The sequence below is a fragment of the Sus scrofa genome, chromosome 6 (genome assembly GCF_054392235.1).
Source record: "Sus scrofa isolate SSC_HxYL_T2T_F1_AM1 chromosome 6, Sscrofa_HxYL_maternal_Yorkshire_Landrace_v2.0, whole genome shotgun sequence".
Taxonomy (NCBI): Eukaryota; Metazoa; Chordata; class Mammalia; order Artiodactyla; family Suidae; genus Sus; species Sus scrofa.
In genome coordinates, this window is record NC_139388.1 from 10923396 (window position 1) to 10949931 (window position 26536).

Below are 26536 nucleotides of genomic sequence, written 5' to 3' on the forward strand. Positions count from 1 at the left end.
AAAGCACAGATCGAATACTTTCCTCTGCCAACTCTCAGAAAATAAGAACTCAGCAGCAGTGGACAATTGCATGGTTGATTGACAGGTTTAGTGTGGGCATCGCATTTACAGCTCTAACACAGTCTTATTAAAAACGGTCTGGCCTTCTAAAAAAATCTAATAACAGCAAGCTGGGAAACTACCATCATACAATTGAGGTTACGTGGCTTTATTCAAGACCCTCCCTGATCTAGTGCAGCATGACTAACAATCATAATTAAACAAAGAAATCCCTGCTCACTCTAAAGCATGATATCTGGAGATGCCCCTGTAAGAAGGGGTAGATTTCAAGGCATGCGATTCAGAATGTTTGTCTCTTTGACTTTTGATTTGGGGATAGTGCTTGAAATCAGTGTTTTTCTCCTTCCATATTGAGACAGCTAGTGCCGTCTCTCCTGATTGTAGGCATATGGGCCTCTCATATTCCTTCATTTCAGCTACTCTGGATGATGACTGCCAACCCCCAGAAGCACCCAGAGTCCTCTTGTGCATGTCCCAGAACCCATATGTTAAACATCAGATCATCCTGAATTCTAATACCTCAAGTTTGGGTGAATATCCATCCATCCATTTTCAAATGTTCTGGTGTATTATTAGGGTTATAGCTCTGTTCTCACAAAATGACCCCAGATTATGGTGGCAGAAATAACATCATGTTATTCTTCTCCCATGTAAGTGAATGGCCGTGGATGGCAGGTTGCTTTGCTCCACAGAGTCATTCAGAGATCCAGCCTCTCACTACCTTTTGGTTCTGCCTTTCCTGTAGGAATTGTCTTCTTCTGTGTATAGGCAAAGCTGGGTTGCTGATAAATCATGGAAAGGGGAAAGAGAATCCAGGGAAGCTGGCTTATCTTGAAAGTTGGAGATGACCAGGAAGAATGATTTTCATTCTCATTCTGTTGGCCTAAATTAAGTTTCAGAGCTACATTTAATTGCAGTGGAATTTAGGTAATGCTATTTCTTTCTTTTCTTTCTTTTTCTTTCTTTCTCTTTCTTCCTTCCTTCCTTCCTTCCTTCCTTCCTTCTTCCTTCCTTCCTTTTCTTTTCTTTTGTCTTTTTTTGCCTTTTCTAGGGCTGCATATGGAGATTCCAGACTAGGGGTCCAATCGGAGCTGTAGCCACTGGCCTACGCCAGAGCCACAGCAACGCGGGATCCGAGCCATGTCTGCAACCTACACCACAGCTCACGGCAATGCCAGATCCTTAACCCACTGAGCAAGGCCAGGGACCGAACCTGCAACCTCATGGTTCCCAGTTGGATTCGTTAACCACTGCACCACAACGGGAACTCCAGGTAATGCTGTTTCTACCTGGGGAGCTTTGAGCTCAGCTTTCACTCTCTTTCACCAAGGAAGAAAAGGAAGGTAGGTTTTGGTCAGAAGTTTCTGGCACAAGTAACAACAGATAGAAAGAGATGCTACCTCTCACAAATAAGATGAATGCCACATGGTCATCCAGTCGACAGAATTTATTAGGTGTCTACACGGTGCCTGATCCTTTGCTTACATGTGTAAGGAAAAAATATTTTTGACATACTGTAAATGGATGCAACACTAGAGCCATATTTTTCTGCTTTTGAAAGACTTTTGCTTTTTTTATGAGAGAGGAAAACTGGAAGAAAAAAGACAAGGTTTTCCCTTCCACATTGCAAGAAAAATATTCCCACCTGTTGAATTCCCTTGTTCTTCTGGGGATCAACATGCACAACACAAACACTGCTTGGATTGTTATTTGGATATTGGTCTCATCAATCACAACTTGCTTGTAGCGTGTTTATAATGCTTTAGGAAAGTCTCTTCAGAGGATGCTATCAGATCGCTGAGATTAAATTCAATCTCAAAGGTAGGTTTTTGCCCCAAAATAATTAAGGCAATGAGCAAGGCGCATTTTGCCGTTATTCCCCTGATACAGTAAGTCACACCATCTTCAGGGTCCGTGTATTCAAAGCAATGGACAATAACATGATAACCAGATTGTGTTATGTGATTCTGGTGATAGACACGGGGACGCAGGAAATATTCCAGCGGCACCAGGAACACATTCTTAACTTCGTCAGGGTTAGGCGTGGCCTGGAAGTTGTGGTCTATAAATCCTACCACAGGGGTTATCAGTGCATTGCCCTGAAAGCAGAAAACAAAAGACACAGACTAAGAAGTGAAGAGTTATTGTGTCCATAGTGCTCATCGTGGCTCATGGGTTAAGGATTTGGCATTGCTGTGAGCTCAGATCCCGCATTTCTGCAGCTGTGGTGTAGGCTGGCGGCTACAGCTCTGATTCGACTCTAGCCTGGGAACCTCCATATGCTGCAGATGTAGCTTTAAAAAGATAGGAAAAAAAAAAAAAGAAGTCAGTTCCATAAAACTAGCTCCATAAGTACACTTTATGTCCCCAGTGAAGGGGGGCAGCTTCTGCCCTTCCTGAGACAGCATCTCACAGGTCTCTGAAAAATGCTCTCTTTGGGGAATACAAACCGGTAGAGTCTTTCGGAATGGTGATTTGGTAATAATATAAAAATATGGTCCCCTGGACTTAGCAATTGCCATTGTTTGTGTATACCTGTATGGTGAATTCCCATCAGGGAGAAAGGATACAAGGGCAAGACTAAAGCATTACTTGCAACAGCCCCAAACTCTTACATTCTCACCCCTCGGTGGATAGACATTTAGGGAAGATCATTTCTGACTATATCCATATAATGGGGTTCTATGCCGCCCTTAAAAAGAATGTGATAGACACATCTTCTTATTAGTATAGACAAGTACATGCTATCTTATTAATAGAAAAGTGACATCTTGTTAATTGTGGTATATTTCCATTTATGGGAAATTTTATATATATATATAATTGCACATGAACTATTTTACATACGTGTTTATAAGTTGGGGGGAACCTATTTAAAATTACTGCTGCTTTCAGATGAATGCAGGGTGCCATGAAGTCAGAGGTTCTACTGGGAGTCTCAAAGCGGAGGCCCAGGTTTAGTATAGGAGCTGAGAAGGACTCTGTGACCTTGAATGAGAAACGGAGAAGAATGAGGAGTTCCTGGGAAACTCCCGAGGGAAAATGAATGGGAAAAGCCAAGAATACATTGTGAGGCTGGGGAACTATAGGAGGAGAAGCAGGCCTGTGGAAAATTCTGAGGGGCAGCCAGAATTGACCCTGAACATTAGCCAAACTAAAGTCAACATCTGGACCAGGAGTGGAGGATGTGGGAGCACAGACTTCAGACATCCTTAGGGTGGGAAGTCTGGGGTCATGAGCTGCCCAAGGGCAGGGGCTTCGCCCCAGCAGCAGCCATCCCTGTGCCCGGCCCTGGGGAAACTCAGCCTCTTCAGTCACGGGGTCCCCCCCAAGTGACCTCTGAGATGAAAATGCAGAGGCAAATGATCATTTAAGGTCATGCTCCCAGAAGAAAGTGGGGAAGAAAGGCAGGGAGCTGGGAAGCCAGGTGACGATGCTGTGGGGAGCCTTGAGATGTAAAGTACACCTGCGAGTCTGTCCCAAGGGATGAGGGGGTGGGGCCTTCATGCTGCTCAGTCATTGGCTGAGGACTGCCCGGCCGGAAGTAACAAGGCAGTGCTGGCTCTCTGTGCATCAGGGGAACCCAAGGGTCCTGGAAGAAAGCTGCCCCTGTGTCCATGAGAAACACGGCCTAGGAGTTCCCATTGTGGCTCAGTGGGTGAAGAACTTTACTAGTATCCATAAGGATGCGGGTTCGATCCCTGGCCTTGGTCAGTGGGTTAAGATTCTGGCGTTGCCATGAGCTGCAGCATTGGTCGCAGATATGGCTCGGATCTGGTGTTGCTGTGGCTGTGGTGTAGGCCGGCAGCTGCAACTCCCATTCAACCCCTAGCCTGGGAATTTCCATATGTTGCAAGTGTGGCCCTAAAAAGAAAAAAAAGAAAAGAAACACGGCCTAAGAGGACAGAGAAGGCACGTGGACAGAGCCTGGCAGTGTCGGTCAGCACACGTCTGTGGCTGCTATTTCCATTCGTAGACCATGACCTCTGGCTCCCTCATCTGGAACTCAGAACCCCTCCCCCTGATTCTTCCCAACCCGCGCACGAGGAAGCCTTAACAGAAATTGGACAAGAAGAAACACGCCCAACGTCATGCCCAGCTAACCCTTGGCAGAAACCAGGATTCAACCTCAGGGGCTTCCGCCCACACCCTGGCATTCAACGCTTGAGTTCTGTGAAAACACAAGGGTCCCCATATCTTCAAGGTGACAGACCAGCCTTGCACGTGGCTTCAATACTGCTGCAGAGGAGTCCCCAGCTGCAGCTCAGCTCTCACGCCCTCCCTGAGGGCTAAATGTGTCAGGCTGGCGTGTGGATGGTGACTTTGCCTGGTCGGCACAAGCCCTTGAACTAGCTTGTCTGAGCCAGAGGAAATGGGTGGGAAAAGAAAATCCAAGCCTCAAAAGGAGAGAGTCATGATGAAGACGGGAATGTTTCGGATGGGAAGGCAGGCCTGTTCAACGTGGTTCAAGCTTAGAAAAGAAGAAGAGACTCTGGGAATTTAGGGATAAAGCAGTATCTCTGGATATATGGTCTCTAAAAACACAGGCGTCTGGGAGGTCCTTGTTGTGGCTCAGCGGGGTAAGAACCCGACTAACATCCATGAGGATGTGGCTTCGATTCCTGGCCTCGCTCAGTGGGTTAAGGATCTAGCATTGCCATGAGCTGCGGTGTAGCTTGCAAATATGGCTCGGATCTGGCTCTGCTGTGGCTCTGGTGTAAGCTGGCAGCTGCACCTCCAATTTGACCCCTCGCCTGGGAACTTCCGTATACTGCAGGTAGGGCCTTTAAAAGAAAACACACACACACACACACACACACACACACACGTCTGAACTTGAAGGAGAAAGGGTGGTTCATGGCAGGCATTCTAGGACCCATAAAAGTCCCAATTCTGCCCACTTGCTGAGCTGGAATCCTGTGGGAACCGGCTCCTGCTGGGGAAAGAGGATGAGGCAGGGCCTCTGGACAAAGCTACACGCTATTAGACACACCTCCAGGAAGTCAAGACATGCCACAGCAATGTGCTGAAATGTTCCAGAATTTGGGCCTTTTGGAGGCAAAGGATCGAGAATAGCAGGTATGGGCCACCTACAAAGAAAAAGGAGAACTAGCCCCTGAAGCCTTTGCCGAGAGAAGTATAGGTGTTCTATGACAGAAGCACATGTGGGGGGGGGGGAGCTGGAGCACCCGGGAAGGTTATGATGGGGATGGGAAAAAGTTAACTTCACCCCCAAGTTATGACACCCCAAAACATCTCTGAGCATCGCCCTATGTTCCCTGGGGGACAAAATTACCCCCAAGTTTGACACCCCAAAACATCTCTGAGCATCGCCCTGTGTTCCCTGGGGGACAAAATTACCCCCCAGTTAAGAACCACTGAATTCGACTAGGCTTCTAAACATGAAATAAATGGTACTTTTGTACCATATTTAAAAGATCTGTTGCATCCATAAAAGAAAACAAGCATCACCAGGGCTTCCAAACCAGTATGCCTTTCTTGAAAGCCTTCGTTCATTCTAATCAGGATTATATCAAGAGCCAGTCATTGTAGAAACTTGCTCCGGGAGCATCTGGCCCCTGGGAGTCTCTGGAATCTCCCATATATACTCCTGGGAATTCTGTTGTATTCCCTCCCCTCACAGGCAGCTCTCGGTAGCTACTGGGGACCTTGGAAAGGGAGTTACTGTCACTTTGGGAACTTTTAACCAAGATCCATTTTGTCAAGAGAGCCCTAAGATAAATCCCTAACATGTGCTGGGGGATTGGCAGACATCCACTGAAAAGGGCTCCCATTAGAAAACAGCAGAAGCAGGAGTGATTGACACGTGTCTCGTCCTAATCCCATGTTACTTTTCTGTCTTGTCTCTTTCTCATCACGGAGGCATTTAGCAAGTGGCCATTAGCTTCTTCCAAACTGCATCTCCCTTAGGTGGTGACCTTTCTATTTTTAAAATGGACCCGATGAAGTCCTATCTCAGCATCATTGATCTAGGGATCACATCTGTGCCAAGCAGTGACAACACAGATCCTTTTAACTGCTAAGCCTCCAGGCAACTCCCTAGTTTTCTGATTTTTAGGCATCAGTGGGAATCTTCCTTTGACATAAAAATTTACCTGGAAGCCCAGCACTATTTCAAACATTAAAAAAATGAAAAAAATATACACCTAGAGTTCCCTTGTGGTGCAGTGGGTTATGGATCTGGTGTTGTCACTGTAGCAGCTCAGGTCACTGCTGAGGCATGGGTTTGATCCCTGGCCTGGGAACTTCCACATGCTGTGGGCGTGGCCAAAAAAGTGTATACCTACCTCTGATGTGTGATGAGTGCAGTTCACCTTTGCAGGATCCTTCCCTCCAACCCAGACCTCTGGCTTAACTAGGAGAAATATGTCAGATAAATCCAAATTGAGGAGCATTCTAGAAAATACCTGATCAATGCACCTCGAAAGTGTCAAGGTCATAAGAATAAGGGAAGCCTAAGAAACTCGTTACAGATCAGAGAAGGAGACATGAAAACCATTACAATGTGTTGTTCTGGATGAGATCCAGGACAGAAAGGAGGACATTACTAGAAAAACTAGTATGACAGCAGTCAGTGTGGAGTTTGGGTCATGGAAGTGTGCCAACACAGGTTTCTTAGTTGTCAGTAACGTCCTGCAGTGATGTCCGATGTCACTCATGGGGGGACCTGAGCACAGGTATGTGAGAACTCCGCATTAGCACTGCAACTTTTTTTAAAATAAATCTAGAACTATTCTAAAATTCAAAGTGTATGTAACAAGTGGCATATAGTAATAAAATCATGCTGTTATCCAGCTTCAGATTTGCCATATTTACTCCTTCTAAATCAGTTAGCACTAGAGTGGGTTTGTTGTAGTCAGCTCATACGGAGTAAGAGCTGGCTGTATCAGCCTCAGAATTTATTTTCTGTTATGTTGGGTTTTGGAGTTTTTTGGTATGTGTGCGTGTGTGTGTGTGTGTGTGTGTGTGTGTGTGTGTGTGTGTACTATCAAGGAAGTCCTGATTCACAAAGAAATGCAATTACAAATAGTAACTATTTTTGAACTGCTTCCCCAGGGATCAGCGTACTGCTCAATTAACATGATTGGAGAGGCCCATTCCCTGGTATATGCAAAAATGGGTGTCTTTAGGGCAAAAATGATATCCTGGTGGCCTCCAAGGGGCTAAAACTTGGTGTGTGGCCTGCTCAAGTGTCTGTTATTTTTTCTCCAAGAGAATTCTCAAAATAAATGCCTCCTGGAGAAAAATAAATATTACCTGCATGTTGATGAAAGGATTCTGAGGCACCTACAGGGTTCCAGGGCACCCAGTTTGAAAACCATGGATGGAACTCAGCTTTTTCTTTTCTAGATGGGGAAGGAGGGGCCCAGACAGGAAAAAGGGGCTCGCCCAAGGCCTCTGAGCTCACGAGGGGCAAAATCCACATACGAATCAATCTCTTGACTATGGGAACAGCACTCTGGAGGGTCCTTTGCCATGTGTGGGATCCTGAAGATGGCGGGTCCACTGTGAGCTCAGGAGAGTCTAAGAAACCCAATTCCATCCCAAGCCTTACTTCGATCAGCAGCGGCACCAGGCGGCAGACGACCTCCACTTGGTGAGGACACAGCCCCACTTCCTCTTGGGCTTCCCTGAGCGCCGTGGCCATGTCATCCTTGTCTGTAGGTTCCCTCTTGCCTCCGGGAAAGCAGACCTCGCCGGGTGACCTTCTTAGCTGGACACGGCAAGAGGAGAGCTGTGATGTACGAGTCCAAGTTTGACGCCTTTCACTCCCTCGACAGGTATTTCCTGTATTTCTATCTAGTGCCAGAGGCCATTCCTGCATTCCCGGTAGTAAGTGGGGAACAAACCCAAAAAGTAAAGTTTTCTGGGTTTTTTTGCCTTTTAGAGCTGCACTTGAAGCATATCGAAGTTCCCAGGCTAGGGGCTGAATCAGAGCTGCAGCTACTGGCCTACACCACAGCCACAGCAACAATACCAGATCCGAGCCACGACCTATACCACAACTCACGACAATGCCGGATCCTTAACCCACTGAGCAGAGCCAGGGATCGAACCCACGTCCTCATGGATACTAGTTGGTTTTGTTACCAGGGAGCTACAATGGGAATTCCTAAAGTTTTCTCAACTTGAATCCTTTGGGGAAAAAAAAAAATTGAGAACTACTCTCGCCTCTGTTTTTTTTCTCCTTGCCTGGCAAAGATAGCGTAGACACACGAATGGATTTGCATTGATGGGGAAAAGAAGCTGAACAAAAGGAAAATGAAAAGGGCAGTGTTATTGAAAGACAACCTTTACTGAGTGCCTACCACGTTCTGGGCACAAAGCCTCACATGGATTTCTTTTCACTGAGTCCCCAGAACAGTTCAAGTGACTATTTCCTTAAGTATATTTAAAATTTGAGATGCAACTCACATAATATAAAATTAACCTTTAGAATATTTTTAATATATTTTTAATTGAATTATAGTTGATTTACAATGTTGTGGTAGTTTCTGGTGTACAGCAAAGTGATTCTGTTTTTTAATATATACATACACACATATATATGCACACAATATAGTTAGTTATACATATACATATTTCTTTTCATATTGTTTTCTATTATGGCTTATTATAGGCTATGGACTATAGTTCCCTTTGCTATACAGTAGGCCCTTGGTATTTGTCCATTTTATATGTAGTGGTGTCTGTCTGCTAATCCCAAACTCCTAATTTACCCCTTCCCCATCCCTTTCCAACCATATGTCTTGTGAGTCTGTTTCTGTTTTGTAAATAAGTTCTTTTGTATCATTTTTTTTTGATTCTACATATAAGTGATATCATATGATATTTGTCATTCTCTAACTTACTTCATTTAGTACAATAATCTCTAGGTCCCCGCACATTGCTACAAATGGTATTATTTCATTCTTTTTTATGGATAGATGTAACTATTTTATGTATTTATTTATTTATTTTTGTCTTTTTTTTTTTTTTGCCTTTTTTAGGGCCGCTTCCGCGGCATATGGAGGTTCCCAGGCTAGGGGTCCAATCGGAGCTGTAGCCGCTGGCCTACACCACAGCCACAGCAACACAGGATCCGAGCCGTGTCTGCGACCTACACCACAGCTCACGGCAACGCCGGATCCTTAACCCACTGAGCAAGGCCAGGGATCAAACCTGCAACCTCACGGTTCCTAGTCAGATTCATTAACCACTGCAGCACGACGGGAACGCCCAGACTTAACTATTTTAAAGTGAACAAATCAGTGGCATTTAAAACATGCAGAATATTGTACAACCATCACCATCTAGTTCTAGAACATTCGTGTCACCCCCAAAGGAGGTCTCGTACCCATTAAGCAGTGGATATCCAGTCCCCTCTCCTCTGTGCCCTTACTGTCTCTGTTGACGGATTTACCTCTCCTGGATGTTTCATAGAAATGGAAATCATAAGATATGTGACTGCTGTGTCTGGCTTCTTTCACTTAGCATCAGGTTTCTGAGGTTCTTCCATGTTGTATTATGTATCAATACCCATTCCTTTTCAGGGCTGTAGAGTATCCCACTATGTCTATCTTCCACAGTTCGTGATCTGTCTCTCCGCCGATGGGTATATAAAGTACTAATGCACTACTATCATTTCCACGTTTAAATCAAGGGAACCAAGGCCCAAAGAGGTGCTAATGTCTTGTGCTCATTTCGCTAGTGGAGAGACTGAAGCCCTGAGAGAGTAACTAGACCAGTCACGCAGGTGTAGGAAGACTCTGCATTCACACACGGGGAGCCAGTTTCAGGCCCCGGGCTGTTAACTTCAATCCTCTAGAATTTCCACATTGTGCCTGGGATGCACTCAGTCTCCAACAGTGGCTCTTGGTGGGGGGAGTTTTACCCCTCCATGCCTGTCAGGACAGGAGGCGATGCCGAGAGACCTTTGTGGTTGTTACAGTAGTGTGTGTGTGTGTGTGTGTGTGTGTGTGTCTCACGTGCATGCATGTGGGCATGTTCTTGGCATCTAGTGGGTAAAGGCCAGGGTCGTTGCTAAACAGCCCATAATGCAAAGGGCAGCTCCCACAACATAGAATTATCCAGCCCAAATGCAAATGGCCCCAGGTCAAGAAACCCTGGTCTCCAAGTATTTTAGGAGTTCCCGTTGTGACTCAGTGGGTTACAAACCTGACTAGCCTCCACGAGGATGTGGGTTTGATCCCTAGCCTTGCTCAGTGGGTTAAGGATCTGGCGTTTGCCCTGAGCTGTGGTGTAGGTTGCAGATGCGCCTTGGATCTGGCATTGCTGTAGCTGTGGTGTAGGCCACCAGCTGTAACTCCAATTCGACCCCTAGTCCAGGAACTTCCATATGCCACAGGGGCGGCCCTAAAAAGCAAAACAAAAAACAAAGTATTTTCAATGACTTGTTCTCAGAGTTCCTGCTGTGGTGCAGTGAGTTAAGAATCTGACTGCAGCAGCTTGGGTTGCAGTGGAGGCCTGAGTTTGACGCCTGGTGCAGTGGGTTAAAGGAGCTGACATTGCTGCAGTTGTGGCTCAAATTCAGTCCCTGGCTCCCAGGAACTTCCATATGCCACAGGTGCAGCCATAAAATTAAAAAAAAAAAAAAAAAAGACTCTAGAACCTTAAAATATGTGCCAGTGACAAGATTTCAGGAGGTTTTCAAATCTCCTGAGATGAACGGCAGGAACCTTTGTGTCACCTACCTTGTCAGACCGGAGGGTGAGCAACAGGTAGAGTTTTCCTTCTTTAGCCAGCAGTGGTAAAAGGATGGAATATTTGCTAGATGGCAAGTGAGAATATTTGGTCCCAGCATCATGCTTTTTTAAGCGGGCCTTAGCGTCATCTATTAAACTATTTCTAAAATGGAAACAAACCAAACAGTTTAGTAACCAGAGTTCTGATTCAAAAGCTTCTCATCTTGATCATGTTTCTGATTTGTTGTGTGTTCTGGCATTTACCATTTTTGAGCCTCCCATGTGCTTTTTAATAATATCGCCAAAATAATAATTCCATGAACTAAGGTGACTTTTGGCAAGATAAAATGAGGCAAAAACTGCTAAGAATATAGTTCAGTACCTGAGTTCACTCTGAAATCTAAATTAGTTTTAAATGAGGGTAAAATATTCTTTCAACAGTATAATAGTTAAATGTTGAAACCCACAATATTCACAGAGATAGGTTTGCTGAGCAAGTCACTGGAAGATTAGACTATTATAAGGTTAAGGACATTCTCTTAACCTGGCCCTAATATCACATTATCAAACCCTTGTCTTCAAATGCCTTTTAACAGTGGTTCCCAAACTTAGGCAAGAGAATTACCCAGAGCGCTTGTTACAACACACATTGCTGGGTCCACCTGTGACTTTGTAAAATGCAAGTATTTAGACTTATAGCTACAGAAAGTGCCCTGAATCCCTAACTTTGGGTTTGTTTTGGTCCTTTTGACAGGTGTATTTTATTGCTGGTTTGTGTAGTGGGTTAAATAGTGTCCTCCCCACCCCCAATCATTTGAAAACAGAACATTATTTAGAAACAGAATCTGTACAGATACAATCAGTGAAGGGCTTCACATGAAATCCTTCTGGGTTTAGGGTGGGCCCTGAATCCAATGACGCCCTTATAAGAAGAGGAGATGACACATAGAGACACATATACAGGGAAAAAGACCGTGTGAAGGCATTCTCTGGTGGCTCAGTGGGTTAAGGATCCAACACCGTCACTGCTGTGACTTGGTAACTGCTGTGGTTTGGGTTCGATCCCTGGCCCAGAGAAACTTCCACATGCCATAGGTGGGGCCCCTCAAAAAAATCCATTCGGGAGTTCCCGTTGTGCTCAGCGGTTAACAAACCCAACTAGTATCCATGAGGATGCTGGTTCAATCCCTGGCCTTGCTCAGTGGGTTTAGGATCCCCAGTTGCTATGGCTCTGGTGTAGGCCGGCAGTTACAGCTCCAATTCGATCCCTAGCCTAGGAACTTCCATATGCCTCGAGTGCAGCCCTAAAGAGACAAAAAAAAAAAAAAAAAAAAAAAAATGTGAAGAAGACCCGGAAATTGAAGGGATATTGCCACATGGCAAGGAACACTAGAAGCTACCAGAAGTTGAAATAGGCAAGGAATTTCCTTCCCTGGAGCTTTCAGAGAGAGAATGGCCCAGCTGGTTCCTTAATTTCGAACTTCTAGCCTCAGAACTGTGGGGAGAATACATTTCTGTTGTTTTAAGCCATCCAATTTGGGGTTTTGTGTTATGACAGCCATAGAAATTAAGTTTGGTTTTTACCTTTCTCTGGTTAAGGCAGTTTCGCATAAGGGGCAAAATCAGATGTTTAAGTTAGCCAAAACTGGTTTCAAAGTGTTAGGAACGACCTTTCTAAGCCTCTCTTTCCTCATCTGTGGCATGCTGAAGATATCTGTGTGGATTCAACAGCCTGGTTCCCATACTGTGGCTGGCACTCAGTGCCCAAAGAAAGGTAATGTGTTATCATAAATGTCTCCATCATTAGATGCTGCGGTTGTTTGCCAGAGATATTTGCTATTTCTTGCCTCTTTCTATGAGGCTCGGTGCTCAATAATGTATGTGGTTGGCTAACAGCAGTGGATTTCAAAAACGACCAAATGGCCTGAAAAGAATCAGGGAATGCTAGCGCATTTTCCTAAAAAAGGAAACTGGCCTTACTGGCAGTGTGAGAGACTATTTAAAGCGTTTTACTTTTAAGAGGCTCCCAGAACCGGCCAGAGGAACCAGCAGAAGCAAAAGCCCGTCTAACCACATTAGGGGCTGGTCCTTGGAGTAATCACCATAAAAACACCACCACAGGCAGCCACCCTATTCTCAGCATGGGCACAGCCCACAGTGTTTCCAGGCCGAATCCTCACAATAGCCCAGCACAGTGAGAACAGAGAACACCACGATCACGTCCAGGCTCAGCGACGTTATGTAACTGAGAGACCCAAGATCACAACTGGAAGGAACCCCGAGGCCTTGAACCCAGGGCTGCCCGGGGCGGACTCCCGTTCCAGGAGGCCGGACTTCGGCGACTCGGTGAGGCGAAGAGGGAAGCCCGGGCTGGATAGGGTGAATGCTTTGCCCTTGGGGAAGAGGTCAAGCCGGGCTCTGTCTCTGGCAGGAGAAGGTGCGGCTCCGGGGATACTGGAGCTGCCAAGGGGGGCGAGCGTCCAGAGCGCCCGTGGGCTGGGAGGATGGGTAGGCAGGCTCCGCAAAAACAGTCCCAGCTAAAGAGCCCCGGCCAGCGGGGGCCCGCGATCTGTTTGGCCTCGCCGCGATCAAGACCCGGCCAAGCCAGGCTCGGGTGACAGGGACCGGAGAGGGTTTACCTGATGGGCTCCTGAAGACAGGGTAGCGACATTATCCCGGAAAATTTCTTTCCTGCTAGCGAATCCTCCTAGGTAGGCGGCCGGACGAGCATGCGCAGAGCAGCTCTGGGCTTGGGGCGGGGAGAGAGGCGGGGCCCATGCCCGGAGATGGGGTGGAGGCGGGGCCTAGGGTAGGAAGCTGGGTTAGGCCGAGAGCTGTAGGCGGAGGGAGGGGCGGGGCGAGGCATGAGGGCGGGGCCGGTGGAGCTTAAGGCCGCGCCTTCCCGGTGTTGCAAAGTTGCCCCTTGCCCTTGGTGTGATGCAAGAGGCCAGTGAGAAATTGACAGTTGTTGAAAAAGCAAGTGAAAATGCAGGGCTGGTGAGTTGAGAGGATGTTTTTTCTTTTTCTTTTTTTAATTTTTATTATAGTTGATTTACAATATTCTGTCAATTTCTTCTGTATAGCAAAGTGACCCAGTTATACATATACATATATTCATTTTCTCATATTATCTTCATCATGCTCCATCACAAGTCATTAGATAAAGTTCCCTGTGCTCTATCTACACCAGGACCTCATTGCTTATCCACCCCAAATGCCATAGTTTGCATCTACTAACCCCAAACTCCCAGTCCCTCCCATTGCCTCTCCCTCCCCCTTGGCAACCACAAGTCTGTTCTCCATGTCCATGAGTTTGTTTCTTTTCTGTAGATAGGTTCATTTGTGCTGTATATTAGGTTTCAGATATAAGTGATATCATATGGTATTTGTCCTTGTCTTTTTGACTTACTTCACTTAGAATGAGAGTCTCTAGTTTCATATATGTTGCTGCAAATGGCATAATTTTGTTCTTTTTTATGGCTGAATAGTATTCCATTGTGTATATGTACCACATCTTCATAATCCATTCATCTGTTAATGGACATTTAGGTTGTTTCCATGTCTTAACTATACTGAATATTGATGCTATGAACGTAGGGGTGCATGTATCTTTTTGAATTATAGTTTTGTCCGGATATATGCCCAGAGTGGGATTGCTGGATCATATGGTAGTTCTATATTTAGTTTTCTGAGGACTCTCCATACTGTTTTCCATAGCGGTTGTACCAATTTACATTCTCGCCGACAGTGTAGGAGGGTTCCCTTTTCTCCATGCTCTCTCCAGCATTTATTATTTGTGGACTTGTTAATGATGGCCATTCTGACTGGGGTGAGGTGGTACCTCATTGTAGTTTTGATTTCTGATTTGCTAATAATTATTAATGTTGAGCATTTTTTTCATGTGCCTGTTGACCGTCCATATGTCTTCTTTGGAGAGATGCCTATGTAGGTCTTCTGCCCATTTTTCAATTGGGTTGTTTGTTTTTTGGTGTTGAATTGTATGAGCTGTTTGTATATTTTGAAGATTAAGCCCTTTTCAGTTGTTCGCAACTATTTTCTCCCATTCTGTAGATTGTCTTTTTTTTTTTTTGGTATGGTTTCCTTCGCTGTGCAAAAGCTCATAGGTTTGATTAGGTCCCATTGGTTTAGTTTTGTTTTTGTTTCTGTTGCATTGGGAAACTGACCTAAGAAAACATTTGAACAGTTGATGTCAGAAAATGTTTTGCCTATGTCCTCTTCTGGGAGTTTGATGGTGTCTTGTCTTGTGTTTAAGTCTTTAAGCCATTTTGAGTTTATTTTTGTGAATGGTGTGTGTTTGGGTGTGTTCTAGTTTCATTGATTTACATGCAGCTGTCCAGTTTTCCCAGCACCACTTTCTGAAGGGACTGTCTTTTCCCCATTTTATATTCCTGCCTTCTTGTTGAAGATTAATTGACTGTAGGTGTCTGGGTTTATTTTTGGGTTCTCTATTCTGTTCCATTCATCTGTACATCTGTTTGTTTGACCCTTGCACTCACTGTTGCTAGAAGATAAGTTGGTTCAGTTTTTCTAAGCAGCAGTCAACACATGTTCATTGAGCACCTACAGCGAGTGAAAAGACAACTGGTACTTACAGTCGCATGGGCAAAAGAGACATGAATCAAAAAATTATGCAGATAAGGCAGAAGGCCTTAGTCCGTGGAGAGCCTATGAGGGAGAAACATGACTGAAACAGATCAGAGAAGGTGAGTGAAAACAGAGCTGACCTCGAAAGTAGCTGTTCTCCAAGTGTGGTCCAAGGACCAGCAGAGAAAGGCCACCTCAGCAACACCTGGGTGCTATTAAAAAATGTAGATTCTTGGATTCCACCCCAGAGCTGCTAAATCAGAAACCAAGGGTAGGGGCTAGCAATCTGTGCTGTAAAAGGAGAGGAAGAGGGTCAGGGAGAAAGTTCCAGGAAGAAGGACAAGTTCGCGCCAAGATCCCACAAGTAGGTGGAGAAGACCAATGAGCAGGAGCCTGGTTTGAACTGATGCACTAGAGCTCAGACTTCAGAGACTGAAGGCCAGGCTGACTGTTCCATCCCACTCAGGAGGTGCCTGGGACCTGCAATAACCTCAGGCCCTTGTGAAAATGTCTGAATTTTAATTTCTTTTCAAAGAAGAAAACGAATATAATAATAGTCGATAGACAGTAATGAATCCAGCCTAGGTTCTATCCTCTTTATACCAACGCAGTCAGAAAGTAGAATTCATTTTATGACTTTATGGAGAATGGGGTTCATGAAACCAAATTTATCTAGGGCCCTCAAAAGCACAGTGTGGCCCCTGGGTCATTGGGCCACAGTACCTAAGACCTTTAAAACCCCTAAGCTCGGGAGTTCCCTCTGTGGCACAATGGGGTCAGCAGCATCTTGGGAGCTCTTGAGTGCAGGTTCGATCCCTGGCTGGCACAGTGGGTTAAGGGTCCAGCATTGCTACAGCTGTGGCTTAGGTCACAACTCTGGCTCAGAGCTGATCCCTGGCTGGGTAACTCCTTATGTCAAGGGGCAGCCAAACAAACAAACCAGCTGAACTCAGATATTCATCTGGTCAGTCTGCCAAGGCTGGGAGAGCCAGGCCAAAATACTTCCTAATAATAGCGATGACAGTACTTCACTCATGCTAGTGTACTTAATCCTCTGAGTAACCCCACAGAGCAGCATTATTTCCATAGGGGTATTAACTATCCTCACTTAGCATCCTCACGTTCCAATTGGGAAATTAAATATGTCTTGCTTAAGGCCACACAGAGTTCAAGGTTAGATCATTCTGACCTTTGAGTTCATTTATTTCGACAAAACCTCTCAGAAGTAACTGGCCTGTGAATTATGTGGCTCTGACTGGGAATGAGGAGGAGAGATAAATTAACCCCTTATCCAATATCTATTGCCAGCTACTATGTGCCAGGCATGTCTAAGATGGAGTCCCTTGACCTCTAAGACATCTTAGTCTGTTGGGGATGATAATGAGCCTGACTTTCAGCCCTGTTAATGCGCAGTGTGCTCTCAGGTCTGTATGAGAAGGGGAAGCACAGTGGGGTTCAAAGGATTGAGTTGGGGGTGGAAAATTATCATCTGAGCATTTTATTTTCTCTCCTCTTTCACACATCCTTTGATTGAATCCCCCTTCTGAAGATGAGCAAACGGGAGACTCAGAGTGGTTGAGTGCCTTGCCCATAGTCACACAGCAGGGAGCTGGTAGAGTTTAAGGGATAGGTGGGATTCCAAGAAGCCCAAGTGGGGTCAATGGCATTCTAGGTAGAGGGAATAGCAGAAGCCAAGTTTGAGTAAAGAGCTTTTTTCAGAGCATCAGGCAGTGCAGCATGGGTGGAACTAAAAAGGCATTTTGCAGAGCAGAGCCCCAGGAACAGAGGAAAAGACTGAAAGCCACAGAAAGATGGAGTTTGACCTTCTTTCTAAAGGGAGAGGAAAAACAGGTCTGGATTTTCAGGAAAATCTCTGTGGAGTCAGGGTGGGAAATGGATTGGAAGTGGGGAGAGGCTGGAGGCAACTGGGGGCTCTTCCAAAAGTCTGGGCTCAGGGGACCAGAAAGAAGATGCTTTAGACCTTCTGAAAAATCCTTATTCATACTCCTGACACCAGAAAGTCAGAGTGTAGCACGGCTTTGGATTGCCTTAAAGCAAAAAGCAGCATCCTGAGATGCCTTGCTGTATTCCAAGCCTCTAGGCACAACATCTGCTTTCAAGACCATAAATAGTGCTGGAAAAACACTTAGGTTTTATGGCTTTGGTCATGTTGGAAGCCGTAGCATAGGGAACATCACAAGGTAAAATGCATCGTCATAAGAAGATATATATATATATATGTCTGCAAAACAATACAGGATTCAAGGTCAATGGGCAATAGCTTTTAGGGGAAATGACCTGTCTCTGTAGAATTTTGCACACAGATTTGTTGGTAGTGACATAATTCTGGAAAACGTGTTAAAGCGAAGCAAAGCGATAAAAAGGTTCAGGCCACCCTGGGGCCGGAGTGGACCTTATCTGAAGTCCACCCACCTGGAAACTTTATTTGAGCAGCACCTTATGGCCAGCCCTGGGTGGAGCAGAGATAAAGAAAATACCAACCAGCCTTTGGAGCAAAGGATGTCTGGGGAAAAGACCTACAACAAACAATTAACTTGAATGCCAGATAAGTGTTCTAATCCAGGAAGGGGGCTAAAGTGCTCAGGGAGTGGGGAGCAGCAGGGAAGCAATTAATTCTGCCTGGGAGTTGGCAGTGGGGTATAGCTAAGCTGTTGAGAGAGGGTAAGATAATAGGGGGCACTTAGCAATTAGTGTAATTTTCCCAAGAAGATAAAAGCTCAAGAAATGTGTTTCCTCCACTCCTTCCTCAATTTGCGGAGTGTCTCCAAACTCTTGCAGAGAAGTCTCAGGGGAGGATTTTCAGATTAAGTTCTCATGTAGCCATCAGGGGATAAAGTTACAGGTGCTGGGTGGGGCATCTCAGGAACAGACTCTCCCCTTATCACCTCCACCAACATGCTTCCCCCAGCAAATCAGAGAGAAGTTAAGGAGGCACATGTTCCCCCCTTTGATTGGCAGGTAACAGTGTTATTTGGGGATGAGGTTTAAGTAGAAATTCCTCAGAGTTCCCATCGTGGTGCAGCGGAAATGAACCTGACAAGGAACCATGAGGTTGTGGGTTCCATCCCTGGCCTCCCTCAGTGGGTTAAGGATCCGGCATTGCCCTGACCTGTGGTGTAGGTCACAGACATGGCTCAGATCTGGCGGAGGCTGGCGGCAACAGCTCCAATTGTTCCCCTGGCCCGGGAACCTCCACATGCCTTGGGTGCAGCCCTAAAAAGACAAAAAGACCCAAAAAAAAAAAGAAGAAAAAAAAAAAAAAGAAAGATGAAGAAATTCCTTTAGGAATGGGCCAGGGTTCTCAGCATCAGAGTTATCTAGGGGCGAGGATGCTGTGTGGATACAAAGTGCCCCAAATCCCTCTCAACAGGTACTTACCTCAGGGTGGAAATTCACCCAGGAACATGCATTTCTGAGCACTCATCTAGGTAATTGTGTTGTAATGGGGAAGACACTGGTTTAAGTGCTCCGGAGGGAGACTGGGATATTGAGGATGAGGCCACCTCCTTCTAGCACTGGGTGATGTTGCAGAGGGAAGGCAGATGGTGGCCCCCAGCACCAGGAGGCCCCATTCCTGGTAGCACTTAGAACAGTCTTTCTTTCTGGGCTTGCGAGTGGGCACCTCAGGCAAGTCCATCTCAGGAGAGGCTCCCAGGAAACTGAGTTAAGTGTTTTGTACAAAGTGGGCTGGGGGTGGGTGGGTCGGGGGAAATAGATCTCTCCTTAACGTGGTCCTTGCTTTTTGGCAAAAGACCCGTTAAAAATGAGAATTTGTGAATCTGGTTCAGGGCGTTTTCAGGCTTGAGTGCCCATTCTTGGGCTAGGCCTCAAACTGGGTGGTGGAGATACAGAGACACGTGGCAGGTGGTCCCTGCTGTTGAGGGCTTTGGTGTCAAAGACTGAGGTGAGTAATGGTACGTCTGTGCAAGAATCTTCTGGGGGCTAATTAAACCTGTAGGTTCTTGGGCTGCTGCCTCATTTGCAATGCAAATGCATCTGCCTTTGCAACCAGATCCTTAGGTGATTCTGATATAAGGCTACACTTTGAAAGGGGCAGAAATGGAACTCGAATCCGAAAAAAATAAAAGAGTAGGAATCAGTCAGGCCTAGGAAGTCTAGATACTTGAGCCAAGAAGCCAGTGACCTGAGACAGTCCTTCATTTTTCTGGCAACCAGTGTGGACTGGGAACTAAAGGTTAGATAGGGATTATTGGGAAAATGCTTCCAGGACTGCCCTGGATCACACAAAATGTAAATTGCTGGGAATTTATTTCCCGGTGCTGCCAATGTGATTTTTCACAGTAATCCATGGTGTTTTTTCATTCGTGTTTAATTTTCATTGTGTAACAATAAAACAGATATATGCTTGCATATTAGGATGTCGTAAATCTCTGAGTTTCCATGAGCCAGGCCTGCCAAAAACTGATGGGAGCCCATCTCTCACATATATTATATCCTTGTTGGGTCTCATCTCTGTGCACCTTTAGAAACGAGATAAAGATTAGTTATGTTTGATTCCTTTACTGTCATGTAGTCTTTGTGTAATGGAACCATCAAGGAGGTTTAATTACCAGTAACAACTGTGCTGGGAAATTTGTGATCTAAATGAAGGCTCAGGCCTAGGATGCACTGTCATGGCGTGACTTTGCAGCACAATGAGAAACAGTCTGGTCTCAATTAGCTCATGAATTAGTTGGGAAATTGGCTTAAGGTTTTCTAGGGCATGTGGAAAGCTTGGCATCTGCGGAAGAAACGCAGCTTCTGCTCCACGGGGAATTCATCCCTTGTGTCCTTACCTTGTGAGGCACTCACAACTCAACCCTAGTTTAACTCTTTTGCTTTTTTTTAAATTTACTTTATTTATTTTGTTGGCCACACCCGCAACATGCAGACGATCCCAGGCCAGGGGTTGAACCTGTGCCACAGTAGTGACCACCCTGGGTCCTTAACCTGATGAGCCATCAGGGAGCTCCATAAACTCTTTTGCTTTTAGAAGCCGGTGAGAGGAGATGGAAACTCAGATCCCTCTCCAAATCCAGACTCCACCACCTACCTAGCCTGGCACCTTCTCTCCAACTCATTCTTTCTCCCTCAGCGCAAATCATGCTCGCTGGAATTTTCTGTTGTGGCTCCGCAGGACCTGATGTAGTCTCTGTGAGGATGAGGGTTTGATCTCTGCTCTTGCTCAGTGGCTTAAGGATCTGATGTTGCCATAAGCTACAGCATAGGTCACAGATGAGGCTCGGATCCGATGTTGCTGTGGCTGTGGGCTAGGCTACCACTGCAGATCTAATTTGACTACTGGCCTGGGACTTCCATATGCCGCAGTGCTTTTTTCTTTAAAAAGAAAAAAAATTCATGCTGTCTGTGTTCTGCTCCTGGGGACTACACTCAAGTGTGGAGCCTCTCTTGGTGTATCTGGGGTAATACACCCTACCAGGTATGGAGAGCGACACACGGACAAACTCTTGAGAAGGATGCCATCTCTTTGCTGCTAGCCTGTGGTTCCATGTTTGTCCTTTGGTTGGGCTATCTTAAAATGACCACACAGTAGTCTTGTCAGGGAGGTCATGGCTTAAGGTTTTCAGTGGAAGCCCAAGAAGAATGTGAGCTGAGGAGTTCCCACTGTGCTGCAGTGGGTTAAGGACCTGGCATTGCAGCAGGTGTAGCACAGATTTGTTCCCTGGCCTGGGGACCTGGGAACTTCCCTTGCTGTGGGTGCAGCCAAAAAAAACCCCCCAAACCCAAAAGAACATGGGCTGTAATTTCAAGGGTCTGATGGTGGAGGATTGTACTTCTATCAGCCAATGTCCAATAGAAGTTTCTGCAGTGGCGGAAATGCTTTCTAATTCGGTGGCCACTTATCAAATGTGGCTCCTGAGCACTTGAAATGTGGCTCCTGTGATGGACCTCAATTTTAAATTTTATTTACTTTGAGGAAAGTTAAATAGCCACATGTGGCTAGTGGCTTCCATATTAGCACCGTTGAACGGTTGTAATTTCTGTTTCCTCGCATCCTGCAGCCTCCTTGGAAATATCAGCTCACGATCTCTGCACAGGGTAACATATCTTCTGAGTTAAAAACTTGCTTTGAGAATAATTCTTAGAGGTTTTGTTCCCAAGGGTATTTTGGGCAGATGGTGCTAGATGCAAGTATCATTCATTCTTTTCTTTTGCCAAAATAGAAATAAAAATAATTAGTATACTCACTTTCCTCTAAAAAGGGACCTATTCCTGGGAAGCACTGTAAAAACCGAGTCCATCCGTTGGAGAAATTGGGAGCCCAAAGTATGGAGCTTTCTCATTGGTGCAACTACCACAGTCTCTGATTGGCTGTACTGTTAGGTAAAGAGAAGTTTTCTTTTTTCTGCTGGATAGTGAAGGAGGTGATACCTTCCTGTGGGAGATGCAGGGAGCTGACCATACATGGCAGGGGTACTAGATCGCCCCCTGCAGGTCGGTCCTGGCTGTAATTTTACCTTTTACGTTTACGATGTTTAATTCCACGCAAGGTAAAGTTTCCATGATATTCACTAGATGGAAATCTGCTTTACTTTGTTTGTCTCAACTTTTCTCTGATGTGTTTGGCCACTGAATTCTTTTTGCCCCCATAATACCTGCTAACATTGACCTGAACTGATGTTGTGTTCTGTTGGTGTCACGTAGCTCTGGGGTCTTGCTCCGTCAGAGCGATGGGTGGGGATAGGGGGAAGGTTGTTATTTCCTCCTGGGGATAAAGGACAATTTCGTGGACAAGCCTGATGATGCGAACATTCCTTATTCCCTTAACCTACTTCCTTTTTCTTCTGAACATTCATCACTGGATGATGCAATCCTTATTTAGTTTTCCTAAATTCTCTGCTTCCCCTCACTAAAATCTAAGCTCCAGGAGAGAAGAAGCAAAGTGTCTTTCCCCCCATCCCCATGGCCCCAGCAACCAGGTCATCAATGCATTTTTTTGGACTGAATGTGGAGAGGAGGAAAACATTTCAACTGGGCTTTGCAGGAGAGGAAGGATGTTGATGGGCTAGTCATTCGTTCCAGAAGGAAGGAGAGATGCAGAAGAATAAAAGCACTCAGCGAGTCATGGAGAAGCTGGCTTTGTTTGAGGACAGTGTGCAGTCTCCTAGTGGCAGGACTTAACACTGCAAGGATTCGCTGGGGCCAGGTCATGAAGAGACAGTGACAGACAGGAGGGCTGGCTTACTTTACGGGAGCATCTTCTAAGAGGGGCAACATCCAGTGGGTACTTCGCTATCTCCAGAGAATACTGGCTTCTCTGTTGAGGAATAGGCAGTGCTGTGGGGAGCAAGCCACTCTCTATTTTCTGGACTCCTGGCCAGGTTACCAGCCTACAAACACATCTGTTGATATATATGCGCCAACGATACACGTGCATGATATACGCCTGGCATCTGCTTTTATACGTTTTTTATAAGATGTGCATGATATACGCCTGGCATCTGCTTTTACACATTTTTTATAAGATTGTGCATTTTAAATGAACTTGCTCCAGTTTCTTTACATGGAAGCAAAAGACAAGCATACAACATGCACAACCAGCTCCTCTCAAAGGATGCCATCCTTATAAACATATCTCCGCCGGACATCCATTGAGGCAATGAGTCATCCTTCTGGGAAAACGGGCATCGGCTGTCAGGCTGTATTTCCTTTCTGCTCTGTCATGCAGAATACAGATGTGTTTTGGAGGCAGGGACAAAAAGCAGAACATGTTTCTTTTAATGTTGTTTGTCTTTGCTCATAATTAAAAGGAACGTTCTGTTCCCCAGAGAGATGCTGGGCCGCTAGCGAGGCCAACTTGGACAGCCTCATGGGAAATGAGACGCTCATCATTTCTGCCCTGTGAGCCTTCCTCCGACCTTGGGCAGAGATTAAAATGTTCACTGTAGGTAAGAATGTACTCCCGACAGACCTCCTCCACCTTGGCAGCCCCAGAGGGACTGCTAGTTTCCCCTCCTTTACCCTCGGATAGAGTCACCTGATTTTTGTGCTCCTCACCCCAACCAGAAGGACAAGGTCAATAGCCACACATCTTTATCCACAACAGCCTGTTCTGTTTGAAGGCGCGTGCGAGGCGTGGTAGGGAGGTGTGTTCGTTGTTGTACATGGATGGGCTTAATTCGTGCTTGTAACCAACCTCCACGGTAGAAACACTTTTCTCTCTTTTTTCTTTTTCTTGGTTTTTGTTTTTGTTTGTTTTTGTGAATAAGTGTGCTGAGGCAGACAGCAGATAAAAAACTGAGCATTGCACAAAGCAGGTATGGATGGAACTGGGATTTGAATATAAACCATTTCACTCCAGTGTCCATATCCACTCTGTGACATTGTGCTCCTTACTGAACAGTTTTCATACAGTTTAACGCCTCATTTTAGAAGTGACTGCTCCTTAATATATACATACATGCATATGCACATATATGAGGATATATGTATATGCCCTTGGATGTCCTTTATTTGTGATGTGTATGCTCCCTGTTAAAAAAATGGCTCAAGGTGGTTCGCTTGATGTTAAAACTAAAGACAACTGGAGAACATGAATTGCACGAACAGGAAAGGGAAGAAAGTTGCACGAGAAGCTGAGGACAGGTGGTGGGTTGTTCTTAGCACTTAAGTTTATCTTTGGGAGTTCTCGTCGTGACTCAGTGAAAACAAATCTGACTAGCATCCACGAGGATGCAGGTTCGATCCCTGGCCTCAGTGGGTTAAGGATCCAGTGTTGCCGTGAGCTGTGGTGTAGGCTGGTGGCTATAGCTCCTACTGGACCCCTAGCCTGGGAGCCTCCATATGCCGTGGATGTGGCCCTAAAAAGACAAAAAAAAAAAAAGTTTATCTTTGAACTTCCAAGTGGCCAAGGGAAGGAACAAGGGGCCTCCTCTCTTGCTTATTCCATGTCTGTGTCCAACTAAATATTTTCAAATGGCATTTTCCTTGTTTGTCCACTGACAATGGGCCCTTGTAGCTTCTGGGGCAGACCAGGGCCCCTTCCTCTCTCAAAGAACAGAAGAGAAAGTGAGACTAGGTCAGCACCTAAGTCTGAAGGCTGTGCTGACCCCTGAGGGGTGAGGCCATCAATTGTGTGCGTTTAACTAATGATGTTCTCACAGACCTGCCCTTACAAAGTTCTAACCAGCTTCAGTCCTGGACTCAGTCCAGTGCACCAGAGGTCATCCTACAGAGATCAGAGACCATCCTTAGTAGGCTCGGATTTAAACAACCACGTGGTCCCCAGAAAGGCAGTATAGAACCAGCGAGAGCTTTGACGCACTGGGAGGAGACTGGCATGTTACCCAGGAGTACCGCATGAGGGTTGGGTTTGCATGTGCCAGAGTCAGATGGGAGTGGGTACAAATCCTGCCTCAGATCTTGGCAAAAGGTTTACACGGGCTAAACAAATAATGGGACCCCCTCATACGGCTGTTTTCACACCTGTTGAGATGATATAAGCAAAATAGGATAGTCAGTGCTCGGCACACAATAATGGCTTCACAAATGGCAGTGTCACACCGTGGTTTATGCGATCTTACGAAGCTGATGGTTGCTCATTTGTATACCTTATGATGCTTATGGAGATTCAAGTGTACCCTATCTCAGCCGCATGCGGAGGTGTCCATCAATTTCTAGTTCTCTTTTTCTTCCTGGACATACGGGAGACGACTCTTCCTAGCTTCTCTTGCAGCTAGGCGGAGTCACGAGACTCATTCTGGCCAAGGAAACGTGAGCAGAGGTGAAGTGCATCCCTTCCAGCTGCAAGAGTGAAAAACCTTCAGCTACATCTAGAGATGTAGTGTCTACCCTGGACCAGGATTCTGGAGCCACAGGCTGTAGTAGCTGTGTCCCAAGATGGCAGAACTGCAGCCCGGGGTCCCGAGTGACTGGGAGGGGTAGAGCACTCCTCCTCACTAGTGCCGTTGCACACCACACACACACACTACACACACACACACACGTCAGGCTGGAAGTGTAGTGTGATCATGAAGGAGACAAACCACTGACAACCTCTATGTATTTACAACTCGGCCCATTCTGTCTTGACGTATACAGATTCCCAGGATCCAGAGGTAAATTTGATGCAGTGGAAACAAACATCTTAATTTCTATTGAAATTAAAGTCAGGGCTCATAAACTTCTGATAATACCTTTGCTTACACTCTGGGTGATAAATTACAATCTTCTGTCTAGCAGGCACTGAGATCGTGTTTCTGAGAGTGAGGAGGTTTTCTGTAATCTTACAGGTGAAGCGGTTTTCATTTCTATGGTGCTCTTGTTGTTACATTTAGAGCTTTGAAGCATTCCTTATAGTTCGTTGTGCATCTGTACCACCCATCTATCAAGGAAAAAACCCCTAATATGTGTATCATTTTTGACAGTTATATAACGCAGCCCTAAGAAACGAATGGTGAGGATGTGAGGGCAATCCGGCTGCGACATCTGTCACCCCACTGATCGCCAGGGTTGATTCGGCTGATCTGACTGGCTAGGCGGGTGCCCCCTTCCTCCCCCACTGCTCCAAGTGCGTCCTTCCCGAAGCTGCGCGCTCGGTGGAAGAGGACAATGATCCCCAATAGAGGAGGGCCGTTGTTTGGTCCAGGGTATATGAGTAGCTGCGCTCCCCCGCTAGAACCTCCAAACAGGCTCTCAAGAAGCTAAGGGTGAGTCTAGATAAAGATGAATCTGGGGTCTGGGCTGGGGTTTTAAGTTGTTCCCAACACAATTTGCCAGCTCTGAGAAGCTGAGAGAGGGTGTCAGGGAGGCCTCTGCAATGGCCCGGCCATGCACATAGTAACTGCATCAAGATTTCTCTCCCCCTCCCCTTTCTCTCTATATATATGCATTCCCTGGTGGCCTAGCGGGTTAAGGATACAGTATTATCACCGCAGTGGCTTGGGTTGCTGCTGTGGTGTGAGTTTGATCCCTGGCCTGACAACTTCCACATGCTGTGGGCATGGCCAAAAAAAAAAAAAAGACTTCTTCCCTTATCTGGAAAAAGAACCCATAAAAGAAGGAGCCTAGAGAAGGAGAATACACTACTGTCTAGAGCAGTGGTCCGCAAACTTCTGCCTGCATCATCATCACCTGGCTTCTTTTTTTTTTCTTTTCTTTTCCTTTTAGGGCCGCATCCACAG

At 45.8% G+C, this 26536-nt stretch overlaps 2 protein-coding genes across 8 annotated transcripts in view; one reads left to right on the forward strand and one right to left on the reverse strand.

Moving 5' to 3' along the window:
• Positions 1 to 1492: 1492 nt before the first annotated feature.
• Positions 1493 to 13493, reverse strand: NUDT7 (nudix hydrolase 7). Of its 5 annotated transcripts, none has more exons than XM_084959553.1 (5): positions 13406 to 13493; positions 10776 to 10929; positions 7637 to 7795; positions 6369 to 6436; positions 1493 to 2159 (listed from the first exon to the last, which is right to left on the reverse strand). In XM_084959553.1, the coding sequence occupies exons 1-4, from the start codon at positions 13435 to 13437 to the stop codon at positions 6392 to 6394; spliced, it is 390 nt and encodes a 129-aa protein (XP_084815679.1). In that variant the 5' UTR covers positions 13438 to 13493; the 3' UTR covers positions 1493 to 2159; positions 6369 to 6391. The 5 variants fall into 5 exon arrangements, with proteins under 5 accessions (XP_084815679.1, XP_003481831.1, XP_003481832.1 ...); XM_084959552.1 differs by having other exon boundaries at positions 2021 to 2159; positions 7637 to 7816; XM_003481783.5 differs by lacking the exon at positions 6369 to 6436.
• The window catches only part of ADAMTS18 (ADAM metallopeptidase with thrombospondin type 1 motif 18), a 476216-nt gene continuing 462475 nt past the window's right edge, over positions 12796 to 26536 (forward strand). Inside the window, exon 1 of one of the 3 annotated variants that reach the window (XM_084959538.1) lies at positions 12796 to 13112. The gene's annotated coding sequence lies outside the window, so the exon portion shown is untranslated. The remainder of the gene's footprint in view (positions 13113 to 26536) is intronic. The other 2 variants (XM_084959530.1, XM_084959544.1) reach the window with 2 other exon arrangements.